General features: G+C 38.6%; 1 protein-coding gene across 1 annotated transcript in view; it reads left to right on the top strand.

Moving 5' to 3' along the window:
* Positions 1–27,368, top strand: part of LOC141911438 (peripheral plasma membrane protein CASK-like) — a 183,270-nt gene that overhangs the window by 61,635 nt on the left and 94,267 nt on the right. The window contains exons 9-13 of the mRNA XM_074802459.1: positions 3,171–3,475; positions 4,517–4,594; positions 5,531–5,639; positions 6,950–6,952; positions 24,280–24,398. Coding sequence (XP_074658560.1) covers positions 3,171–3,475; positions 4,517–4,594; positions 5,531–5,639; positions 6,950–6,952; positions 24,280–24,398 — 614 coding nt within the window. The remainder of the gene's footprint in view (positions 1–3,170; positions 3,476–4,516; positions 4,595–5,530; positions 5,640–6,949; positions 6,953–24,279; positions 24,399–27,368) is intronic.

The following is a 27,368-nucleotide window of genomic DNA, read 5'->3' as shown; positions in this document are numbered from 1 at the left end:
TTTCACCGATTCAACGAGATTTTCAAATCTATTTCTACAATCATAGAATTTATTGATCTTAGATCAAACAATGACGGAGATATGATACCGGCTTTCCCACTAGATGGCGTGCCTGACAGTAGGACCCATAAGGCATAGAAAATAGAAAAATTCTTGAAAATATGTTTCACCTGCAGAATTGACGATTGCTATTGTGGCAAGCGAGGATCTACGAGGTTCCCTTGTAGTAATTACTCGAGTTTTCTGTGCTTCAGTTTCAATTACGAGTCTGTAATGAGAGTAACGCTATATAAAAATAAACATTATTATTATTATTATTATTATTATTATTATTATTTATTAAAATCAAATCTACTTTTCTCTGTTGAAATCTAGACCTAACATAGTGTATAAAAGTTAATCATGTTAGTGGTTTGTATGATAATATTCAGATTCGGCAGCCTGATTGAAAAAAATGAACTCATTTCGACAACATCAGACTGACTGTTATAGTCACACCATTTGGTTGGATAGCCGGTTTTGCAGTTTGCCATTGCAATATTGTAGAGACACTAACCAAACATTAACAATGAACCTAACTGATCATTCATATAAAAATGATTTCATATAACAAACTAATGAAAATATCGATTATTACTAATAATGGAACATTTCAACACAACCTCGTATATTAATAAATCCTGATTTGGAGGTGAGGGATGAATAAAACATCCCGACAATAATTACATGTTGCCATTTATCTAATGGATGTTTAGCACCCTTTCTACATTAGGGTATATCAATCAATCCATTGCATGATTCTACCCATTCAGACTTTGAATATTTAATCACCTTTCTACCATTTTTTATTGTCCGGGCATCACATATGTTTAGGGCATTACCTCGAACTAATTGTTGATTGAGAATGATGTGGGATTATGAACACTGGATACCAGTCGTAGAATTGATATTTTATGAGCATACTTTCTAAAAGTGATAGTTCAGAGTTCCTACTGGAATGGAAAAGGGCTGTGATTCTAGGCTTCATATCGATATTTAGGGAAGGATCTGAATAGTTTCATGTGTAGATAGTAGAACGATAACCACACTCAAACGTGGTGAATGGATAATAACATAAAAACCCACTATCTACGGATTAAAAGAATTTAAAAACAAGAATTTATTCAATCTAAAATCTAAATTATTTATTCAATCTAAAATATATAATAAACACGACGTTTCGATCTCACACCTGATGATGATCTCTAGGGTGAGATCGAAACGTCGTGTAATCTATATATTTTAGATTGAATAAATAAATTCTTGTTTTTAAATTCTTTTAATCTGTAGATAGTGGGTTTTTATCTTATTGGGTAGATAGTATTTGATCTACACTGCTGAAAAATGAAACCAACCCAGTACACATATCATCATTGCTACATTTATCGACATCACTGTATTGTGTGTACGAATCCGCGCTATCAGTCAATCAGTCTGTCAGTAGACATTCTCCCATCATCCTTCATCAATCTTAGTTTGACATTCTGTTACGTTACCTTGGATCGGTTTTTCGCTGATTAATCAAACGACATCGCCGACGGTGAATTGATGAAAACTATCTACGTGATGAGAACGGTTTTATTTTCAGAAATATGATAACTAGCCGTTTACTTATGAAATACCTTAGCCTTTATAGAGGTGTTACAGTGATTTGGTTTTTTTCATGTAGTTACGCCATGTCAGACACAATAAGCGATTAATGACGACAGATTCCTGTAGTTTCTACATCCCCTTAATGCGAATAGTTTTTGGCATCGTTATTCCAAAATTCAAACACTTCGAGCTGATTTATTAATGCCCGCAAGCGCTGGAGATGATTTGAAATTTTTTTGACAAATTCCACCCAAATGTGTTGAATAAACTGCTATTATGATAATATTTCAGGTGAAAACCACTCCTAAAAAGAAATACCAGGTCTGCTATTTAAGACCCAGATCCACTGTTCTTGATTAAATGTGTACCTAGAGTACATTTTCAATTGGTGATAGTCGATTCAATCCTTAGGCAGAACTGTGGGACTGGTTTCTGTTTCCCTCTAGGCTTCAGACGTTAACTCATCCCTCGACGCTTATATGAAATTAACACCAAATAATGATAATTAATCGCTTCTGAATCACGAGTAGGATAATTCTGTAATCTAACATCGGACGATCGGTCGGTCGGTTGGGGAGAGACTGGTGGCGTTGATCGCCGCACCATCCATCAACCAACGAAGCTGCAACGTTCGTTTCCCGAGCAACCGTTGGTCCACGACGACTTAAGCTTTCAGCTCAATTTACGCCCCTGTGATTAATTGGATCGCTAGAAATAATTGCACTAATTCGTCGGTGATTGATCGCACCAAAACAGCGATTAGAAAAATTCTTCCATGAAAATTTGATTGTGATTCTCATTGCGCGATGTACTTTTCAAGTTTGCAGTGGATCTAACAAATATGGCCAGTTTACGAATGTAGTCAAACTCTCTTCATCAAATCAGTGGTCACATCGCTTTAGTTTCACTATTTAGAGTTGCAATTTGTATTTACAATTCATTTGATTGAGTGAACGTCATTCTTGGGATAAGTCATGCAGGACTGCAGGGAAGTTGACTGTAATTGCTTGTGTTATAGGGCCAAGTCTTTTTATTTGACACTGAAATCTGTCTTCTTACTCATCAGTACAGGTCAACTTACTTGAAGAGGGTCGTTAGTAAGCAATGGCAAAGTGTCTTGAATCTTTGAATGAAAATCGATTTGGATAATGTAGAAAATATGGAAAAATGTTTAAAAAATGGATATCTGCTTAAAAATAAAGTATATTCAAAGTTTAAGATAGATTATATATTTTATATAAGAGCAAAAATATGAAATTGTCAGTGAAAAATTCAAGAAAAATGTCTTGTCGATTTCCTCTAGCTTAATTCATTCACAAGCTGTGATAAAGTTTAAGAAATCTCATTTCAATCTGTCCAGATGGTGATGAGTTATTCCGTAATGGCTTAAGTTTTTGCGAAGAAATGTAGAAAATCTTGGTATTTGTATAGATGTGAAAACAAATAACTTTAAGGATGTGAAATAAGTGAAAATTACAGAATTCATCGATCAAAATCAACAAGTTTAAAATGTGTGAATATTTTTTCCATAAATTCAGGTCGTATAGGAACGCCGCATTTCATGGCGCCAGAAGTCGTACGTCGCGAGCCGTACGGTAAGCCCGTCGACGTGTGGGGCTGCGGCGTATTGTTGTTCGTTTTGCTCAGCGGTTCTCTTCCATTTTGCGGCACGAAAGATCGTCTGTTCGACGCGATCGCGCGCGGCAACTACCGCATGAATCCGAAACAGTGGGATTACATCACGGAAGAGGCGAAGGACCTCGTGCAGCGTATGCTCGAGTTCGACCCCGACCAACGAATCACGATCGAAGAAGCTTTAAACCATCCATGGGTATGTAAAGACGCCATCCAAAATCGTAACCTTCAATGGAACATTCTTAAGTCCGTGTTGCAACGATATAGATGTGTAGAGAAACCACACTAATATAACAAGAAAGATGAAGTCCGAAAAGGGTCCTTTAAGAAAATAGTTTGCACTGCAAATTCATCGCTGTTCAGCGAAATGTGACTGCTACCCCTTTGATAATTTGCGCCATCCGAACCATTAATGAAACACTAGGATCTGATTATATTTAGAGAATTCCACACTGTTATGATGAGAAAGATGAAGTCCGAAAAGTTTCCAATAAGATAATGATTTGCAATGTTAATGATTATCATCACTGTTCTGAGAAATATTACCGCAGCCTCTTTGAAAAATCTGTGCCTTTCCCATTAACACCTTGAGCACAGGTCCATATGAATCAATTTCCCACTCGCTGGGACTTGAATTTTCTGGAAATGTTTCGATTGGTCGGGAAACGATGAATAAACATCTTCTTCTTCTTCTAACATGTATTTTCTAACCTTCAAAGCGCTGCTTATGATTCGTCATCAGAATGCTCATTTCATATTGCAATCAGAATAGGCAAAAATTTGAAATTTCACTTGCTTAAGCTTTCACCACCATCTGGCAGTAGGACTAGGAAATGTGTGCGATATAATTCACCGATGCAGAAGATGCATTTTAAATGTATATATCCATGTAGGTCAGCAGTGGGGGATCACTGATGCTAACATGAACGCATAGATCTATGTGGATCGACAGTTCATGAACCCCAAACCAGTTAGTAATGCCCTTAGAAGGTTGAGGAAAAAAGAAACCCCCCAAACTCGTCAATGATGTCATCAGCAGGGGGGCAATGGGAATTGGATCCCTCAAACCAGCTGATAATGCTAGGCACTGAAGTGGGTTGGGGGAAAAAGAACCTTGAGCCTGCTGATAATTATCTGAATGGTGCTAAGTGGATAAAGGGGAAGAGGAAATCTCGAACCTGAATGTTGTTTAGGGGGTCGGTCTCAATTTTCTCACCAATTAAAGTTCGTTTTGTGTTTGTTTCAGCAGAAAGGAAAAGCAGCGAAGTTTCATCTGCACGAAACGGTCGAAGAAATGAAACGTTTTAACGCCAGACGCAAATTAAAAGTAAGTCACGTTGATTTGTGTTGGAATTCTATTGATTTAGATGACGAGGCAGTGTTTAAATCATATTGCGCCATCTATACACATCCGATAACACCACAATTACTAGCATGTGTATGACACGAAAACTAACTTGAAAGTTTATCGATACTTGAAGAAATAACAGAAATGTCGGCATCAATGAATCTGTATTCTTACTTCATTCACTAACTAACACATTAGACTGACTCATCAATTGGGACTACTGATTTTATTTGAGTTTGATGTTAATGGGACTTGTTGTAATCAAGTGCAATCCCACCTCCAGCTGATCACACTGAGCATAGGTTAATCATTGAATCATAGTCAACTTATAACTAACTGGATTTCAAGGCTCCCCAATCTAAATACACTACATGAGCCAGTCATAAGATACATTAGATCTGCTTTTCTCTACGGATGTTTTCATTGATAATTGATTTACTTCGGAGAAAAATTCTTCTACATTTCTCAATCGAAATGTAGAAGAAATTGAAGCGCTGATAACTGAGTAACTACTTGCAACATGTGGCTGATCCTCACATGCCGCAGCGGCGCTACTAGGGAGCCCTAGTCGACTTGCGAAACATTTTTTGGTTCAAAGACAAACCTACTATGCTGTATTTTCATATTTTCCTGATATGGACCATTCAGTTAATTATTTCTGATACGGAATTTTGCTACTGCATTTATAGAAAAAATATGGATACGCAGCAGGCAATGTCTTATTGACGTAATCTCGATATCAAACTGAAGATGATATTGCTCGCCAAGACAGCGGGACTCTTATGAAGGCTGTCACTGCATTGTTTTATTAATATTTTTGTTTTATACGAATAAAGCGCGCGTGGGTGACTGGATCAAAGTTCATGTATCACACTGGTATATTTATTATATTATCCGTGGTTTTCTGTTTTCTAGGGAGCCGTATTAGCAGCGGTGTCCAGCAGTAAATGGAACAGTTTTTATAGCGATCCTAGCATGAATTCGGAAATGGGAGAATTCACCGACGACGACATCACCTCAGCAGGTACGTTTATTGTTGACTTTTGTTGCTCAGTGTTCAGAGTTGATTAGCAAAACCCACAGTCTGATTATGGAGTTTAGATAAACTCTGAAACTTTCTGATTGATGAATTATCAAGTCGTCAACTGTGGATTTTGCCAATTAGGTATATTTGTTATTTCAGTTTTGGTTCAGTTTTCGATGGTAGTTGATTTACTTTTACTGACGCCAAAGTTTCTCTTTGTCGAAAGATCTTATTTGACTTCTTTCCCCTTAATTGGAATGAAGAAACCTCGAACCTGCTTATTGCCCAGAGTTGTGCTCAGCAGGTTGACGGACGATTAATAAAGGTTGTCTACTGTAATATGGCTTTGTGCTATATCAGTATTTCGTGATGTCATCAGGTTCTAATCAGTAGAATGATGGTGCTGCTAGGGTAGTGGCTTGTACTGTGATGGAGCCTCACAATGTCATCATGCCCTTGCTGAGGGTCGATGTGTCTACTGGACAGGGGTTTGTACTGTGGCAGAGTCTCATGGTATTATCTGGCTCAAATCCCCGCTGAGGGGTGCCATAAGGTTCAATTTCAGTGAAGGAGTTAATGTCTCGTGGGGAGAGGGGTTGATTTCATTGTGATAGATAATGTATATTTTTCTTACGAGTACGAATGTTAATTAATGTCCTGTTCAGCCAGTAGATGTCTCCAATGTTGTTCATACGAATTCTAGTTTTAATGCGAGACACGAATGCACTTGTAAATATGTAGATCTGAAGATTGGGATTATGTAGATCGGGGAAATTTGTCGAGGGTCTTCTGAGAATAAAGTCTCCTAGTGCAGTGCTTTTTGGTTACTTCTACTTGTCGACGAAGTGAAAAAAGTATCTTATCTCAGTCTAAGTCGGGCCCTTTTTCGAAAAAAAGAAAGTTTGATTATGTGTTCTTTCTCAAATCCATTTAGGATGCATCCCTCGAGACAGTTTTCAGTATTTTCTAGTAAGGATGACCCCGCTAGGAATTAGATTTAAGACCAGTCTAAGATTGTCTTGGTTCTGTAGTCAATCTAAAAACCTAAGAACAGTTTTATGATTTTATTATGATTTTAAGACTACTTCCAGACTGAAGTCACTGGTTTCCACAACTGATTTCTCCTCTGGTCAGCGAATCTACCCTTGCTTGACTAATATAAATGCCACATCATTGCTTTATATTGCTAACGTTCGGAATGTTTTTTTGACACCGTAAAAACCGTGTTTTTACGGTGATTTTACATGTTTTTACGTGTTTTCACCGTAAAAATGATAATATACATTGATACCTAGTATGAGTTATGTAAGGGGGTTCTGTGTGAGTCAATGGGCACGATGTCATCAATACAGGCGTATCAAAATAACAACAATTAGAATTGTGAATTGTAGTGTAGATATATATTTCATAACTTGCATTTGATAAATTTCAACACATGTAATTATTTGCGAGAGGATATCATCAATATATCGGTCAATTCAATTCAATTATTGATAAATCAAAAGTAACTTTATTGATCATGTATAGCTATATTTCATTTATATCGTATCATTTATTATCGGTTAAGCAATATATGTGTTATTTTTCAAGGCGTCAATTTTTCAACAGTTTCAAAATTAGCGTAAGGAACAAGGCGCTGAACGATGCTAAACGTTCAGCACAGCAGGGCACGCGTTGAAGAGCTTAATCAAATATGACACGTTGCGGAAACGCTAACATAATCTTATTGCTAAGCGTCGGTGGTTTCGATATCGACTAGAAATTAATGCCGTTCATCGGCGGCGTCAGAATATCGACTAGAAATTAATGCCACTTGTCACCTTCCCGCACTGGCGTTGATATTACTGTACTGTATGTCCGCTTGTTACCTAAGGGAATCTCACACATCGCTCACTACTGGTCATAAATTACCAATTCAGGAAAACCTGGAAAACTAAGAGAGTAAAAAAATCGGGGGGGGGGGGGGGGATTTTGGCATTTGCGTCTTGTGGTTGCTGAATTTAGGGAAGTCGAATTATCTTTGAACTCGAACTACTAATCTTAGAACCATAGCAACAGAATGTCAATTCAAATCCATTGTGTAACTCAAATTATCGCATTACCCAAACAAAATCACTGGTCCTAATTGATTTTAGTTAGGAGTCTACTGTCTGTCTGTCTGTAAGAAGTCTTTTAGGAGTTAGGAGTCTACTGTATGTCTGTTAGGAGTCTATCCTGTCTGTTTTCTTATGTTTCATCATTTCATTTACAAAGCTTCTAATCTTCGGCTTTCGCACTTTTTGACCCCCTTTTCCTGCATCTGTTCTTGATTCGTTGTTTTTTTTTGCGTGAAACTGGACCACTGGTTAAATGAAGAGGTTTATGCGTTGAGACTCGTGATGCGACCGCAGCAGCTTCATAAGAGCACTCGTAATATTTGGCTTCCCATTTAGGAGACACTCTACTCTGGGTGATGGACTGTTCTCGTTGTAGGACCGTGCTGTCTGCTATACTTTTTCAGCCGATGACATTCTTCATTTTATCGGTTTATCGATAAACATCGAAACATATAATTATGAACGGGTTATTGAATTACATGTTTCACGGTTAATTGATTTGTTTTCCTCGAATTCGGTAAAAATCCTCAAAGTCATCAAAATCATTTATTAGTCACTTATTAGTCATATTGGTGTTGAAGTCATCGAAAGTGACATTATAAAGTTGTTCATGAAATAGTTTATGATGAGTTGATGACAAAATAGTGTTAAGATGTAATTCGAGTTCATTTAACAGTCTCGTGAAGTCTGGTAGTCATGGACAAAAAAAGTTTTTGTGAAAAAGTCATCAAAAATGTTTTTTTTAAACAAGTTTAGTTTGTAGTCGTGATAATGTTGGAATAATTGCTGATGCCTTGGAGTCTTAGGCAAGTGGGAATTGGATAAATGATACTTATTTCCTATTTATTGTACTAGTGGATATGAAAGGCACTGCAGTAGTTAATGTGATGAAAGATTCTGTACATGTCGTAACAATCATATATAAGATAAATGCCACAATACGTTAGAAAAAAGTTTCCTAGGAAAGTTATTGCTAGTATTTCTTTCGACGTTTCGAATATATCCTAATAGTCATCTTCAGGAATACTTTGGAAATAGTTGTCCGTAAGAAAAATTCTCATTTAGAAATAATGTTCATTTGAAATGTCGTTTCCCATCGCAGACACTATTGCTTAATAAATCATTGAATTGCGTCGGGAGAATTGTTGTTCTCGACAGTGGGAAACAGTGAGAAGAGAGACAGAGAGGGAGAGAGTGAGAGGAGAGAGAGAGAAAACAGGGAGAGACAAGGGAGGGAGAGACAGAGGAGAGAGACAAGATGGAGAGATAGAAGTGAGAGGGACACTGAGGACAGAGGAGAGATAGTCAGAGAGAGAAGTAGAGAGACAGAGAAGAGAGAAAAGAAAAGGGAGAGAGGAGAATGAGGAGAGATAGAAATGAGAGAGACAGAGATAGAGGAGATTCAATAGAATAGATGAATCATTCATATTGCTATAGTTTGAACGATCCAATCAGCGACGAAGATCGAGTTAATATTTGATATCGAATTGATTGAAACAGTCGATTAATGTGTGGTAGCACATGCGTCTGGCGATCACCGACCGCGCAGGAGACGCGGCGCTCCGTTATAGTTACAATCAGTGTAAATTAGTTTACAACCGACAGAGTCTCGTAACATCTCGTAGCGTTTAATTAGATCTTCATCCAGAAACAGTGAAGCAAATCAAATCGCTCGATATATTCATCTTCCTATTTGAGATCTCGCGTTGCATGAGTAAACAGCATAGTAGATACGGATATACCAATTTTGGTTGGGTCGAGTTGCTCTATCAGGGGCCAGTTGCTCAAAATTCAACCACCTGAAGCTCTTGGGATGTGTCTAGGTTTGTACTGTGGCAGTCAAAATTTACTTTAAAAGTTTACCACTTTTGAGGGTTAGGCTCTTGATGGTTAGGGTTTAGGGATGTGTCTAAGGGCATGGGTTGGTAATGTGAATCCCATCATTTCATCAAATACCTGCTAAGGAAGGATGTCTTCTAGGACAGGGGTTTTTTCTGTGGCAGTCAAAATTTAGTTCAAGCTAACTTCTTGGGGCTTTAAACTCAAATGTTTTTACTTGAACAATAGAGGTTGGGTAAAATTGGAGGTACAATTCACCACAATGACCCAGTTGCTCAAAATGTTGATGCTAGGAGCGAACTTTCAGGTACCACATGTTTCAATGTAGGAATCCATCAGAGCTCACTTACTCCAAAGTAGGTTAAATAATCAACCAAAAATATCAATCCAACATTATCCATAAAAGCACCAAATTCACATGCACCGAATGAAATAGGCCGGATGATTTTTTCAAGGAAAAAGTAGATCCGCCACTGAGTTATTATTTGATATTGTGAAGGTGTTGGTGTAGACAGCTCTTCTATCACTACTGTAGTTGCTTCTGGCTATACTGGTGTACACGACATGTTCAATTATTAACACTCTTAATTAGATACACACGTACCTGAAGACACCCCTGGTTGACGGTTATAATGTCAATTATTTCATGGTTGAGCTAAGAATTTAGAATCAGATTTTTGGATTGACAACCGAGGTGTCCGTGTTTAAGCCCAATACGCATGATGATGCAGGGAAACATGTTCGATCTCGCAAACATCCAAAACTATGTTTCTCACAACTGGGTCCTGCCTCATTGGGTTGTGTGATAGGAAATTTTATACTTTGTTAAACAATTGTCAATATATTATCATGATTGTCAATATATCATTATATTGACATTACCATGTGTTACTATTTTGTATAACATCTATTACTACTTATCATTCGCATTACGATGTTACTATTACTATTATCATTCTCATTATGATTGTTATTTTCAATTTATTTATATTATTATGGATGAGTCCCATCATTATCATATGTTATATTATTGTAACTAATTCCATGATTTGTTAAATAATTACAATCATTTGTTAAACAATTATAATCAGCATAATATTATGTATTATTATTTATTTTGTATTTTTATTATTTTGTATTTTTATTATTATTATTACTGTTATTATTATTATTATTATTATTAATATTATTATTATTATTATTATTATTATTATTATTATTATTATTATTATTATTATTATTATTATTATTATTATTATTAATATTATTATTATTATTACTTTTATTATTATTATTATTATTATTATTATTATTACTTCTATAATTATTATAATGTTTTTCAGGTGCAGAGACTTGTACAGCCTCTAGGCTTTCACTGCTTCCTTCATTTAACTGTTATTTTTCTTCACTATTGTCGTTATACTATCTTGTACTTGTTAAATGAAAAATAACTTATCATTAAATTATTATTATTAAAGTAGATAATTAGAGACAAAGATGTAAATATTTCAACCAAGGGATATAATGTATGAATGCAAAGATATGCTCTTCATTTTTGTGGCTTTCTAATTAGAAGACTCTTTATATGTTAGTAAGAAAGGAAAAGCTACGGTAAAAAGTGTTATGGAGATGATTTTGATGGTGAGTTTCTGAATATATACTCCTGGGTTAGTGTTGACTTCGAAGAATTTTGAATTTCTCTGGAATATCTCCATAAAATGTTTGGCAATCCATTTTGTACTGAAGAACTTGAACTTGAACTAGATCTAGGGTACAAAGGAAGTGCTGAAATGCATTTATTTTACACTAAGGACAAGAAACATCTTGAATTCCTACTTTTACAATACAAGACTTTCTTAATTGTAAGGCTACATATTGAACTTGAACTTGGATGGACTAGGACAGACTGAGAAAGTAATGGTGCATTTTAGAAGGAGAGCACTTTCTACTTGCTGGGCGATATTTCTTAATAGTGCCTCAACAAGGACTAGGGGACAAATATACACTGCAACTTCCAAGATCTTAACTACAACTTTGACTTGAACTAGGAAAGACTATTCAAAGGATAGGATGAATATGGGCTCTAATTCACGAGTTAATTGATGAATAAATGGTAGTGATTCCTAAACAAGCCACAAGTACGAGCGTGTTATATATGGTACTTCATTCTGTTCTGTTTCTGACATTGATCTGGCTGTCGATATAGATCTTCCCTCTATCCGCTGCTGGTGATGGTTCGTCTTTTCTTCTCGGCGTGATGATGATCATAGTTATCAATTCACTCAGTTAAAATCACAGTTATCAATTCATTCATCTCCCTCTCATTGTCTCCCTCTCCCTTCTCGTCACTTCACACATCCCCGTATCTCCCGCAATTATCTTTCCCTCTTTCTTCCTCACTACCTCCTCTTCATCTCCCTCATTCTCTCTCTTTTTGCCATCTTTATGACTTCACTTGCACTCTCTTCTCACTCAATCTCTCCTCTCTAGGCCCTTTTGCTTTCTCACTCTCTATTTATCCCTCTCTTTTCACTGCTAACTCCCTCCTCTCTCCTTAACTACCCTTTCTCATTTCACATAATCGCTCACCCTCTTGCTGTCCTCCCTCCTTCCTTCCTCCCTCTCTTTTCTCTGTCCATATATCCAGTCCTCTCATTCCCTCTCATTCTCTTCTCCTGTCTCCGTCTGCGCTCTCCTCTTCTTTTCCCGTTTCCCCTCTCTTTCTCTCCCTCGCAAGCTCTCTTTCCCTCTTCATCTGTCCGTCGTTGTCATAAATCCGATGATATTCATGTGTTGCTGTGATGCGCATTTCTCACGATTACAACGATGTGTAATGATCATTGTTATCACTCGGTTACCGACCCCGTCAACGACCCAGATGATGTCAAATGTAGATGCGATCTATTTATGCATTTCTCATTGAAGATGAACGTGGTATACTTATAAACGTAACTGCGATAAACATGACTGAGATGAATGCACACCCAACCACCATAGATATCATTTCAGAAATTGGCAAAAAATTCCTTAATTTCAAACCACCAGTCTGTTCAATTTAACACTAGTCAAAATTTTTGGTTATGAGGCTTCCATGAGACCCTTATTCTGTCTGTACATGTGCGTGTGTGTATGTGTCTGTCTGTCTGAATGGACCTAGTGCGCCACCTAGCTCATCAAACTCAGCGAAGATCCTTGCTAGATCCTAGATTTGCTGCGTTTATGCGGTCGAGGTATTCAGTTATGGCTTAGATTTAAGACTAAGACCATCTTGGGTCTATAACCAAGCTTATTAAGACCACTTTTAGACTTAAATCATGACTCCGTACTACTCCACATGATGACTAATTTTTAGTCACAAACTGATCATCTTTGATTAGCTTTTTTACGGTGTATAAGATTGACTGCGGCGATCTGTAGTAGGGGGGAGTGTTTTTTTGAATGTTGCTGTTTCGTTGTACCGTGCAATTATCTGTAAACGCCGTTGAACGTATCGATCGACGTGATAATCACCTGACTCGTAGACCGTAATTGAGAAAACGAAACCTTCGCCACTTTGCTATTCTCTCTGCTCGCATCGTCTTCTGCTTGCGGGTCGTGCAGTTTTATGGCGTTATTGATCAGAAATGGCGTCCGCATACGTCGGTCATGCATAAATGACTGTCGGTCTTGTTCCCGGATAGTTTAACGTTTGATTATAATTGGCAACACAGTCGGCTATCATCTTATGTGTATGTGTATGTGCATTATACATGTACATGTACATGTATATAGACAAATAAAATAGAGGACAATGAACTACATGGACCAATGTTCCAATATTAGTGAATATTTTGTATAACTAAGTCACTGAAACATTAATGCAATCTAATTAAGCCCTTTCATTAAACATGACGGAACTCTTGATCTTGCGGGGTTGTGTGTTCATACTTAACACACCTCTCTGGGCGCAGGCCTGTGTCTGGCTTGAACCGGGGATCTGCGCCTTTGTCATCGGGACAGTATACGGTCTAATGACACCATTGGACGTGACCTGGTTTAGTTGGGCGATGTTTACGTCGTATTCTGGCGAATGAAACCGTGGTCTACATTTGAAGGTTGTCGCTATCGTTGCTACCGATCTACCAGCACGGGCTGCCTACATTACGCTTTTATTGAGTGAATGACTTGTTTATCAGTACGGAGGACGTCTTTCTAAATGTCAACACGACGTCGACCGTCGACGTCATCGTTGTCGACGAAGCCATTTTCATGCGCAGAGATATCGCAAATGTGATTAGTTCGTTCGTTCTCCGAATAGAAATTCTGTTAAATTCGATCAGGTGTACTGAACTGCTATTTCTTCTATTGAATACGAGAATTGAATCTGAAGTCGTGATTACGGGTACGCGAGACGATTTTTTACCCGTTGCAAATCTGGCGCAATCATTTGCTGGGGCCAGTTATTCATACCGGAGCTAAGTGGGTCAGTACCTGTTTTGAAAAATTAAGCTCGGGTCACTGGTTGCAGAAGTGACCCACATTACGCATGCCGGGAACAGGCCAATGGTGGTTCATGCTGGTGCTAAATGGGTCAGTGCCTGATTGGCCAAATTTTATGCGGGGGTCAAATTATTGCGTGTGACTGCTTACTGGTTGTGGAAGTGACTCGTCTCGGTTGCAACAGCGTCATTGAGATAGCATCTCAGAAACAAGTCGGTGGTTTATGTGGCACTGGCTAAATATGACTCATGTCTGTTCCGGGGGCAGTTTGACCACTGCATACAGTTTGATAGTTATCTCCCTTAACGCTTAAACTCAATTGCTACGACCCATTTTCCCAACTGATTTATTGTCATAAAAAACGAGGCAGTTGCATAACTGATGTACAAAAATGCGGAACAAAAATAAAATTTTTTGTTTATTTTGCCCTTCAATGCTTTTTAGTTTTCTAGTACGGCCGAAGCTGCGGAACATTAAACAACGCATTAAGACAGGTTTTCTTTTGGAAATGTATTTTTTTTGGTTGCTGTTTGTGTCCGGTTTTCTTGGGGATTCATGTATTTGGCGTACAGCAGTGTAACAATGTCATATTCAACCTTTGTTCAGTATCCGGGTACCATTTTCTATGTGATAGAAATGATTCTTTTTTGTATATCTCTTCGTATAACCTATTTATGAGTTGTCGAGACCAGCGTGTAAGTGTCCCCGAGGCCTGTTTCATTAGAATTCATTCAAATACACTTGAACTTGTTACAGATTAAGCAGTGGCTCTGCGTCTGCGTCGTCGTACTGTCGCACGGTGACAGCCTCCTATATGTCGTGTGTATTTATTACCTCCGCTGTGAAACACGAGCGGGTGCTCCTCCCTCACATCCTCCCTCTCCTCGTCGTCGTCGGTGTGATGTGCCCCGGAGAATTACCGGGTATTAGTAGAATCTACACGCTACTGATTCCACGGCCGTGTAGAGATCAAGTCTGAAATTGCCTTGGGTGGGTGTTATATAGACACGTCACACCAGTCTCAACTATAACCCGACAGTCTCTTAAGTTGACCATAGAACCATCATCCCTATATCAGTTATTCACAGGCAGTTAGCATTTGGCACAAAGGTTGATATAGCTTATTCTGAGACAAACTCTTGAGACACCCGCTCTAAGGGTTGATAAAATTCTAAATTGGTTGATTAGACGAGTCCACCCTGAGTTCTAGGCCTTCAGTTCACGTTAACACCTAACAATTTTAGAATGGTCTACGATATCTGCTCGTCACTTGAAATGGTTGTAAAAAAACGATCTAGTCTCTACAGTAATTTTGTGTAAATATAAAGACACTTGAAATGCGGTTCCAATGCATTATTGTCCCTATATTGAACTCAAGAGTTATTAGCTATAGCTGTGTGTGAAGAGTGTAACGCTGTTTTAAACTCTGCCTCGGTGTTTTTCGTCGTGTTCCTGCTCGGTAAGAAACAGATAGATTTCCTATCAGAATCGTATTTATTACCATACGAATGTCGAAGAAGACAGCGGAATTGATACGTGATTTGTCTCTCTCTCTCGCTATCCTCGCGCGCTCTCGCGTCGATGTTTATCGGATGACAGCGAATCCCTCCCCATCTAGAAATGACAAAATTCTAGTCGTACGTGTAGACTGTCGGGTCGTTGTATCTGGCCGCGGTGTTGTAGCGATTTCTTCTCTCGGAGCGAACGCGAGAAAAATTACTATTTGATTCGGTGTCTCGCTGCGTTCGAACATCTTCGGCGACTGTTGATATAGATCAGGAGTAGCGTTACATGCGTACGAGACGTAGAACATCGGAGTGTCGACTGTATGTGGTCACCGGCGGTGTTCTCATTCACCCAGCGGTGTCTCTCTCATTCTCACTCCATCTCTCTCACAATATCGATGGCTACGTCTGACAGCCTCTCCGTCGACGCGAACTAAGTGTGAAACGTTTCAATCGTGATCTCTCTCTCTCATGGATTAAATCCCGCTAATGGATTTTATCATATAACCGTTTCGAAATGAAAGGTATGAATTTTAGAATACGACGTTTCGATGAAATGGATTTAGCTTAGTCTATATCATATCGGAAAAAGTGCACAAATGTTTCTTGTTTCAATTTGTAATCTTGAAAAAGCTCAAATGCCATGAATTTGAGATACACCAAAAATGGAATCTTAGTTACAAAAGTAATGTAGCTTGTTGGTTTCAAAGTTGTTTTTCAGTATAATTATGTTTTTTTTATATTATGTAAAGCACCTTAGAGCCTTGAGCAATAAGGTGTTGCTGTTTATAAGTTTTAGATAGTGTTAATGGAAATAGTAATATTAATACAACTTCTAAATGTAGTTGTTAATGTGCGCGTTAATCTAATTGAGTTGGAAGGATAGAGTGTGCCGATTCATGGGGACTGCGTTTGACCGCTGAGTGTCCACATCGGGTTTGATATTATTTAGGTCTCGCGTGAGAAGAATTCTTACAATGTGCGGTTGACGTGAGGTTTATCTGTAAGTAGGTACGGTTATCCGTGTTAAGAATCTCTCCGCAGTATACTCAGCATTAACGAACCTGTCTTTAGTTTTACATTCATTTTTCCGTGGATGGTTTGATAGGACCGAACTGACTTCTGACAACTTAAAAAACAGGATCTGGTGTTTCTGAATGTCTTATCCCCTTGATATTCAAAAAAGAGTTATCCTTCAGACTTACTCCCTTGCTGTTTTACCAAGGGTCTTACCCTTCAGCCTTACCCTTTGCTGTTTAACTGAGTGTCTTACCCCTCAGAGTCTTACTCCCTGGATGTTTCTTCAGCGTATCTTTCCCAGAGTTGTTCCCAGAGTCGTACCCAGAGTGTTTTACTATTTCATGTTTTCCTGTCTTACCTACTTGATGTTAAACTGAGTCTTACCCTGGAATGTCTTACCCTGGAGTGTCTTACCCCTATCATGTTTTCTGCATGTCCTGCCCCTTTGATGTTCAACTGGGAGTCTTATCACATCAGGTTTTACTGCGTGTCTTACTCCCTTCATGTTTTATTGAAAGTCATATCCCCGTTTTCCTGACAGTCTCAACCCTGCTAAAAGTCTTACTCCTGGCCTTATTAACACTGTTTTACTGAGAGTCAAACCTCTGCTGAGAGTTATACTAAGAGTCTTACCCCTATCTGAGAGTCATACTACAGAACATTATAACCCACGTCTTACCCTATTGATGTCTGATCAGTTTGAACATTTTATTTCATATTCTAGAACTGCTACAAACTGTGTTAACAACACTTTCCACAGCTATGAATATCGCCTCTGAGAGATATGAGGATTTTTCGACCACTGTGTAATTGGTATTTACAGTTATGTATGCAAACATTGAGCAGCGCACAGTGCGGCGGCTCGTTATAGGCGGCGGGAAGCTAACCCCCCCCCCCCATCCTTTCATCAGATTGAAATTATTTCGGTATAATTTGATCATTTCGCCGTGCGAAGTTTTCTCGAGTGGCTTCGAAGCCAATCAGTAAATAGCGCTGTGAGTCGATATTTCGTCGGTTTCATCTCGCTAATTGACCGAAATAAAGTGAAAGTCTCGTTTGGGCGACCGACAAATACGAGATTAATCGCGAAATAGATCGATCTGTTTCAAAGCGAAGTACATCTTTACAATGAAAATTAGTTTATCGTTTATGAGATTGAAATTGAAGCGAAACGCTTGCGAGAATGTGTTTATCGATACGAGTTAACTAGGCCTAGTTCCTTCTCTTTTTCTCCCTCCCTCATCTATCACTCCCCATGCCCTGACATGTATATCTATTATTCATGTTATTCATTGTCTTTTAGAGTATCTGCCGTTTTAATCTCTAGTTTAAGTGCCTCAAATAGGCCGTAAAATCCTTTAATTGATGAATATTTCAGATTAGAGCCATTCGTGCAACTATGCCGTACTTCGAAGCCAGTTCCTCGAAACTAGGTTGCATTCAACCACCGGTGCATCGCAAGAATGCTATTTTTTCATTGGGATATGCTAATTCTGTTACAAATTCTGTCATCCATTTCACTTATCGTCAACATTTATCTCAAAACAAATACGGCATATCTAACTCCAATTCAATGAAAATGCCATTCTTTACGACGCCAATTTTTTAAGATTTTGTCATGTTCGTGTTGTCAACAATGGCATTATAACGGGATTTAACAATAGTTCAAACCCGTACACACTGCAGCTATACACGGCTGTCAGAGATGTCAGGTGTATCACATTATTCAATGTTTAATGCCAGTCATTATCGGTTACTTATTTACAATTGGTCTCAGCCGTCGTCGACTGCTGGCGTTGTATATTTTCTCATCTAATCAGGTTTTTGTCAGTGTAAGAGTCTCAACTGACGGCATATACAAGAGGTTAGTTAGCTATTACGTCTGGCAGCTGATTTAAGACTAGTCTAAGCTCATTTCAGTTGCCTATCCATCATACTATTAAAGAGACTTGTTTCGGTGCGTTCAAATGGATTACGATTTAACGTTTTTTTTTGTTTTTTGAGTTTTCGTCTAAATCGTTTTGCATCTCACTATATATCTGACTGTGTATCAATCAATAATCTCACCATGGGGGGAAGTAACATCAGAGCTACGATGATCACGATCTCAAGGGTCGTCTTTTGTTTACCTATTTGCCTCAGGTCGGAGAATGATAATATGGATAAGTCTTACCCGGTAGCATCTATATTACTCCTCCATGACTTGGCGTCTCGGTTTCAAACGGTTATCACTCGCCCATACCAATCCTACACATCTACCTGATATTCCAGAGCGAAGCATTCAAACCACTCATCAATGCCATTTCTACACGACCTGATATCCCCACTCACATTCACTACTCGTCCATACAACTTACATACCACAGTCAAACACTCAAACCACTCATCAGCACCATCCATATGCATGACCTGGTATCCCAGATTCAAACTCATTTACCACTTAACTATACCATACACCACTTGTCTTCAAACCACACACCAGCACCATCCATATGCCTGACCTGGTATCCCAGATTCAAACTCATTTACCACTTAACTACAGCATCCCAGATTCAAACTCATTTACCACTTAACTCTACCATACATCACTTGTCTTCAAACCACACACCAGCACCATCCATATGCCTGACCTTGTATTCCAGATTCAAACTCATTTACCACATCACTACAGCATCCCAGATTCAAACTCATTTACCACTTAACTATACCATACACCACTTGTCTTCAAGCCACACACCAGCACCATCCATATGCCTGACCTGGTATCCAAGATTCAAACTCATTTACTACTTAACTACAGCATCCCAGATTCAAACTCATTTACCGCTTAACTCTACCATACACCACTTATCTTCAAACCACGCACCAGCACCATCCATATGCCTGACCTGGTATCCCAGATTCAAACTCATTTACCACTTAACTACAGCATCCCAGATTCAAACTCATTTACCGCTTAACTATACCATACACCACGTGTCTTCAAACCACACACCAGCACCATCCATATGCCTGACCTAGTATCCCAGACTCAAACTCATTTACCACTTAACCACGCAGTACGCAGTTCACTTTGACCACTCCTATACGTGACCTGGTATCTGGAAACGTCCCTGTTGTATTTTGATGTATCGTGTTTCTTCATACCTGAATCAACATCATCATGCAAAAAAAACACATTTGATGGTTTTGATCATGCAGTCAGCATCATAAAACTGCATTTTTCCAAGTATGCCTCTGATAAACGTGGGAGATTAACTCTTGTTTCTTTTGAGAAAACAGTAAACAGTAAACAGTAGGATATGGCTTTTTCCAGTTACTGTCATTTTATACTCGAGTTACTGGACAGAATTCTTCATACTTTTTAGAAACCGCTACAGCTTTTAGCGAATATCACGGAAGATATTCGGATGACGCGATGCTTTCTACACTTTCCTCGTCTACCAAATCTACGTCTTGACAAAGATCGGTCCTATTTCATCATTTTGATAGAATACCATGTATTATCATCTGATGTTGGGTGTTCAATGCTTTGTTCACCAGATCATACCTGGTCAATACAGCCCCATTGAAGGTGCAAAATCACTTTTTATGACCATGTGTACGGGGTGTCCCAAAACAAGAAATATCACTTAACTAAACATGTGTATGGCAATTTCATGAGAATTTTCACAAGTCAAATGATGTTTCTTGTTGTGGAGTATCCCACGCACATGGTCACAAAACTAGTGAGATTAATGGTTTTTGCACAGTAATTTCAGCTATGTGCGCTAGGCTTAAAACTCGTTACTGATGTGTGCACGTATTCGGTTTAGTTGCTACTAGTTACATCATATTCTTAAGCGTGACAATCAAAACAGTTGTGTGGTGGCCCATAGTGTTCCGTCGAAACGTCAGGAAATGCTCATTTTGTTGTTTCCCTATGTTGTGGGTTTTTTGCTTCAAATTATATCAGACAGTTGTTTCTCGTAATGGGATGAGCCATGAGTTATTTGCAGCGAGCACTATGCTGAATGCCTGTTGTCAACTTAAATTATACTCTACGCCATATAATTGCAATTTCAAGGCTCGTTGATTGTCTAATTAATTTTCTTCCGCCAATACTGCCTGCCATCTAGGAAACTTTTACCAAAAAGGTCTCCGTCTTCCGAACTGTCTGGTTGAATCAGTGCTTGATTGAGTTGTTTTTGGGCTGCCTTGAAGGTTGCCTTGAGGACCATAGCAAAATCGCAACAATTGCACATCATTCCACTTCCAAAAGTTTGATGAGGACCCTGTATGTCACCAGATGGCGTAGCTGAATTTGTTGTTAGAATTTGTTGTTAGAATCATACAAGCGCATATCTTAAGTTATTTTCCTCAAGCTTGGATAATGTTTTGGGACAAACGAAAGGTCTTTCCCTATTAGATATTATGGTGGATGATTTCGAATATGGCAGCCATCTTGAAATTTTCCGTAATGCATCAGAGCCTGAAAATCATGAAGGATCTTTTGCCGAAGCTTGTATTGTCAGTCGGATGAGCAAGAGGTCCAAACCCTATCATTGATCTAGCGTTCTTGAACACGATGGTGAACACGATTATGATGATTAAGAATTCAAGATGGATACCATCTGCGTATCATGGGAAGACATTGTTCGGATATATTTTCGCTGAACATAAGCAAAAAGGTCATTACAGGCTTCAGGGGCTTCGCGCAACAGCGTTGAATACATCGGTTAATGATATTAATATCATGACTAGAAATTCTATTAAGGCTCTTGTGAACAAAATGTCACGAATTGCTCTTTTGATTTTGCTGCTTACAGTCTGGTCTCCGGGATGGCTTTAGTCGTGATCACTGGAATCAAAGGCCACCACCAATAACACGCATTACAATCATAAAAGGGCAGCAGCGTCTCGGGGATTTTTCTATATCAGCTAATAACTATTGACATGAGTCGATGGCTAGGCGATGTTAAGAAGGTATATTAAAGGTTTAAGGATGGATCTGAAGGTTGATTTAAAAGTTTGTTTAGTCTTGATAACTAGAAACTTCGATGAACAGTTTAGAAAATTTTCAATTAATTTTCCCTGGGCCCGGTTTTATAGACTGGTATTACCTTTAACCCAGGGGCTGGGTTAAAGGTAATACCAGTCTATTAAACCGGGTCCTGGACTTAAGTTTTGAAATCCACAAGCAGATGTACGAATTTTGAAATATTTCAGTTGGATCTATCGGTCAAATACTCGCGTCTGAAATGAGATAAAACCTTTAAGATTAGTCTTGTAATCGCATGGTTTATTGGAAGTATCTACGACATTGATATGATAATCACGCTTGTTCATGAGGTATTGTCCCATTATACCGTCTGGGTTTCTGAATCATAGACTGTCTGATAAATCAAAGCTCACCATGATTTCTTATGATCATAAGATCATAAAGATCGATGGATGATCTATGTTCCTGGAATCGAGGAGAATCTTTTGAATGATGACAAGAAATTCATAAGCCATGGTCACGTGGAGATGACTGAGCTCAGGTTAAGGTCACTCCACACTATCCTGATATTCCTGGATCATTGGGTCAATTTATCGGTCGAGTTGGCAATCTGACAAAATAGGAAAAGACAGTGTGCTTCCAAGAAAGGGCTGATTTTGCCAAATTTGATATTTTGCTGGACCCGGCCTCTCATATATGTCGACCTGTAACCAAACACAATCCATTACAACTGGTCGCAAATTGTTGTCTAGCTTGTAATGTGATCAGTAGCAATGATATGCGACTAGTCTCTGTAAGATGCAAGAGTATTGCACATGTGTTTCAGCTGGGAGAGACGTTCATGTAGCATTGCAGAAAGTAGAACATGTGCGATTCATTGCGACTGACACCGATGGCAGTCAACTGACAACTAACAACTTGAACTTGAATGATGGTAGTCGCAATGATGTGTAGCTTGACAGGCTGGTGGTTGCTTCGAAATGAGTTCCCAACATTCAGTAGGTCGCCCCATGCCTGCTTTACATGATCTCTGTATGCTGCTGGCAGTGGAGACCACTGATTATTATACAAAAATCTTCGAAGTGGTTTATGATAAGCACATCCTCTTCAAATGATATGTTTGATCATCGGGTTCTTGATGAATCATGAACGGGTCAATTAGAACAGTAATTATTCGTATGTGCACGTACTGACAACACAAGTGTACCTCGCCACCCCTACTCTCTACCTACTTTGATATATGATATGCAATTCATATTCATCATCCGTTTCAAGATTCTGCAAATATTAATTTTAATCATCGATCATTATCACCGTTTCTATCTGTCATCTGTTTCATCTTAGATTTCGTAGGTAATGATCCAGTTAACCCGTTCCAACCTGAAAATGGAATTAGGTATTGTCAGTTTTATGAACAGTTTTTAAAATGAGTTCATTTCCGATCAACTTTGGCTCGCGAATCTTCAAAATGATCGACTTTCCTATTCATTGTTTGGTATAATTTTCACGCAATCAATCTACTTCAAAGAAAAATTGTTCAATTTTAATTAAAGCATGGAAGAAATTTAATGCAACCAAGTTCCCATTAGTGAACCTGGTGGATCCTCACCTACCACGTTATCGTAAACGAGCATCATTGATTAAAGTAAGGATGAGTTAACTGTATGTTATTGGTAATAAAGATGAAATTGAAGTGCTGATGATCTCGTAACTTCGTGAGATTTGCCCGTCGCAATCAAGTCATCGACATTTTTAACTTATTCAATCTCGGTCGTGTATCATCTTACAAAATTCTAAAATGGCATTTTGAAGTGCCGTACAGCGCCAGAACGAAGCATGTGAAAAGTTTCTCTATAAGGGATACGCTGTATTTGTGCAAGCGATGTTTTAAGACTACATCCGAGTCGAGTGTCAGATTGAGTCGAGATCTGAGGCAGAAATCGTTAATCAATAGATGAATTGAAGAGTTACATCTTCTTCAAGTGTACACACACACACATTACATTCACTGTTACATAACTGGGAAATTCGATATCGGATACATTATAGATAGAGATATCATTGCTTAATCATGTATATCATAATCTGAAATCTCGAACTGAACATGAATGATATATCTACTACTATACTGTGTCAATCATAAAACCAGGGGTAGATCCCGATGGTATCGAGTCGAGAAACCAAGTGCCTTTTTTGTGAGAAATGGAACAAATCTTTTATAAGCAATTTTCTTTTAAATCTTTTCATGAATCCATTGATCTTTTGTTGATATGCCATTGTTTTGCGATTGCTAATATTCACTGTCACTGATGTTTTATCGATCTCCATTGATATCCAACCTATTTTTGTAACCACTGATTTCCCATTGATGTCCCATTGACTCCTGTTGATGTCCCAGTTTTCTCCATTCTCATCGTTCTCCCATTGATGTCCCAAGGTTTTACCATTGATAACCCTTTCTTTAACAATTGATGTCCCAGTGTTCTACAATTGATGTCCCAGTGTTCTAAAATTGATGTCCCATTGTTCTACAATTGATGTCCCATTGTTCTATAGTTGATGTCCCATTGTTCTACAGTTGATGTCCCATTGATGTCCTACCGATATCCCATTGATGACCCTTGAAGTTCTGTGACTACTTGAAAATCATATTTTATCGTACTACTCACTCTACTTCCGTTAGGAATGTCCTCGTAAACGTTTCAATTGTATATTTTCAGCTGTAAGTCAAGTATTGGACAGTCTGGAAGAAATCCAGTGTCTGACAGACGGCACCGACAAGGACGTCGACTTTTTACAAAGCGTCTTCGAAGATACGCAACTTCACGCGTTACTTGATGTAAGTATGAAAACATTCCGTGGCTACACGAGTGTCACTGGACGAGGAGAACTCGAGATTGGTCTCCGAGTTACGAGTTCTTTACACTACGAGCTGCTCTTACTAAACACTTCATCAGTTATATGTTTAGGTCTAGTTGTTTTTATACGCAATCATTTTATGCATATGTACCGGTACAAAATACTCCGCTCAAGTAAGACCTAATTTTGGACCCCACTTGATATCCAACTTGGATATAAAAGTGTATTCGAAAAATATAATTTTTTGAGTCTGATTTTGTTTTTTTTTTGCCTGAAAGTCCCCTTAACTTTTCAGTGCGGACTAGTTAATACCCTATAGTGTTAGAGATAATTCGACAATTTAAAAAAATTCTACCCTAGTGTGTTTAATAACGGGGATCTACACCGCGGCACGGTATATCGTTAGTTACTAGTATTTCATTATGTTAGACAGGTGCTGCCATTTTTCAAGAGAGATAATTACTAATTACATCAATACACCGAGTAACCCAAGTCTATCTGTCACACAGTGGGGTGTACTAGCAAAATCTATCACTGATTTATACACCGCACTGCGGTGTAGATGCACTGAAAGGGTTAAAAGGAAATGTTGCTTGTTATGGCAATATTTCGCTACATTTCAACATTTGCTCATTGTGAGCAGAAGAGCTAACAGGCGCTTAGGAATCCCTTAGAAGCATATGGACAGACTGTCACCAATGAGCAAAGAAAATATAGCCTTAAGGAGCAAATGGACTGATTTGTCGTGATTGACCAATAGATACTATGAATGTTATGTTTACCTCTGAGCTAAATAGTAATTGAATAACGGAGCTAATGTCGACGCTGAATTAGTTTAACTAACCATTTTATCTGGCGCACACTGTTAGCATAAGATCGACTGCTCTGTATTGAGTCAATTTGTCAACTGTGCCCCGAGGAAATGAACGAATGGCATATTTATAAAGATTTCGCGCTCTTCAAGGTAATGAAAAATGTGTCGCCTTCATGGCAAAAACCAATATCTCGAATGGAAATAACTTAAGGAATATTGAGGCAGGGAATGACTGGAATATGGCCAAACTTGTTAAATCCTTGCCAAACTTGTTAGCTGACATAGAATGATCATTAGTTAGCAAAGTCCATCACCAATTTATACATTGCACTGTGGTGTATATACACTGTTATAAACTGCACTGCGGTGTTGATGTACTGTTATAGGTTGCACTGCGGTGAAGATACACTGTTAAACACTGCACTGCGGTGTAGATGTACTGTTATAAACTACACTGTGGTGTAGATGCACTGTTATACACTGCACTGCGGTGTTGATATACTATTATACACTGCACTGCGGTGTAGATATACTGAAAGGAGTTGATTGTTATGTATACTGCTGGTTGCCAAACCAACTATGACATACACAACATCTCCATAATGAATGGGCGACTGCTGTTTGATATAGGACTGAATTTGTTATCGATGCAGGAAGCATTTCGAGAATATATATCTATTACCGATATATCCTGTGTCTTCCCGGAAATATTCAATCAGGAATCTTTCTCGGTGGCAAACCATTTTACTCTGGTTAATCGCTTAGTGGCGGCAGCGGTTCATTCCCAGCAGCGTGGGGCTCGCAGACGCCACCGACGACGTTCCTCCTCTTTCCGATATTTTCAACGTTGGTCAGTCGTCTTTCTTCGGTCTTCTCCGCTGGGTAAGAAATTAATCAATCAAGTCGCCGAGAGGGGAAATCGCTGACGTTTTGTCAATTACGTGTTTCAATCATGCGGCTGTCCTCGCGTATTACAGTTTGTTATCGGTTGTTGTCCCCGATAAATTATCTCCGGTCGCTGCTGACTTTGTATTCACCGACCGGTTACGCGCCTAATTAAGACGGTTTTTATCGAACGGTCATAAAAAGTGATGAATTTTCGTCGGGTCGACGTGAACAGGTTATAAACAATGGTCAGTGGTCAGGCTTTTTCCATTCGGTAGTTTCAGACCGGCTTATGATAATGTTGATAATGCTATCGAGTTTGGTATTATTACCCGCCCTCGGCCTATATAACTTGCATCAGTCATGCATAGGGAGATATAACACCTGGGACCAGTTGCTCAAAAGTTGGTTAACGTCAACCAGTTGACATAGTGACAATTAGAAGTTCATTGTTACTATGGTATTCATCCGCTGTTTATCTTCAACCAACTTTTGAGTGACTGGTGATGCAGTCCTGATTTTCTAGTTCCTGAGCTCAACAAGCATTTTCAACTCAATCCATGAATTTGGTAGTGGGTAGATTGTGGTCAAGCTGTAACAGTCTTCATCCGTCCCTGTGTTAACATGGTTGTTATACGTGAATATTCTACATGATATGTGTATTTGATTAAACTGTTGCAATGCGTCCTGAATATTGACAATCGCATAGCTCACTGATGCCATCTATCAGTATTACTGAAAAATACAATACCAGTTGCTTAAGCAGACTCGCAGTAACCATAATCTGTAGCAGTGCGACCAGGACGTGAATGATAGAGGGAGATGGAGAGGACAGTGAGAGTAGGCAGGGACGACAAGAGAGATAAGAGATGGAGCCAGCGAGTGTGAGAGGCAGAGAAAAGACAGACAGAGGAAGAACAGAAATCAAAAGCAGTTGTCTTCAAGGCTTTGAATAGCAGAGAATATTATCAATTATGAAATGAGATGATAGTCATAACAAATTAGTTGCTAAATATATCTCAAGTATGTCGCAGTGGTATGAAAACAAGCCAGAGTTTCAAAGTTTTCTCAGAGGACCACATATCTTCCCAGTACATTTCGGTTTTTTTTGTCTGACCAGCTCATTGGAATAGCAAAAACAGTTTAATGCTACCTATATTTAGCAGTGAAAATAATTTCAAAGTAGCTACCACAGTGAATAACGGCAGTTATCAACAGTGACGCCAATAAATTCAAACTTTAGTCAGCATG

The sequence above is a fragment of the Tubulanus polymorphus genome, chromosome 9 (genome assembly GCF_964204645.1).
Source record: "Tubulanus polymorphus chromosome 9, tnTubPoly1.2, whole genome shotgun sequence".
NCBI classification, from domain to species: domain Eukaryota; kingdom Metazoa; phylum Nemertea; class Palaeonemertea; order Tubulaniformes; family Tubulanidae; genus Tubulanus; species Tubulanus polymorphus.
This window is presented reverse-complemented; position numbering and strand designations above follow the sequence as displayed.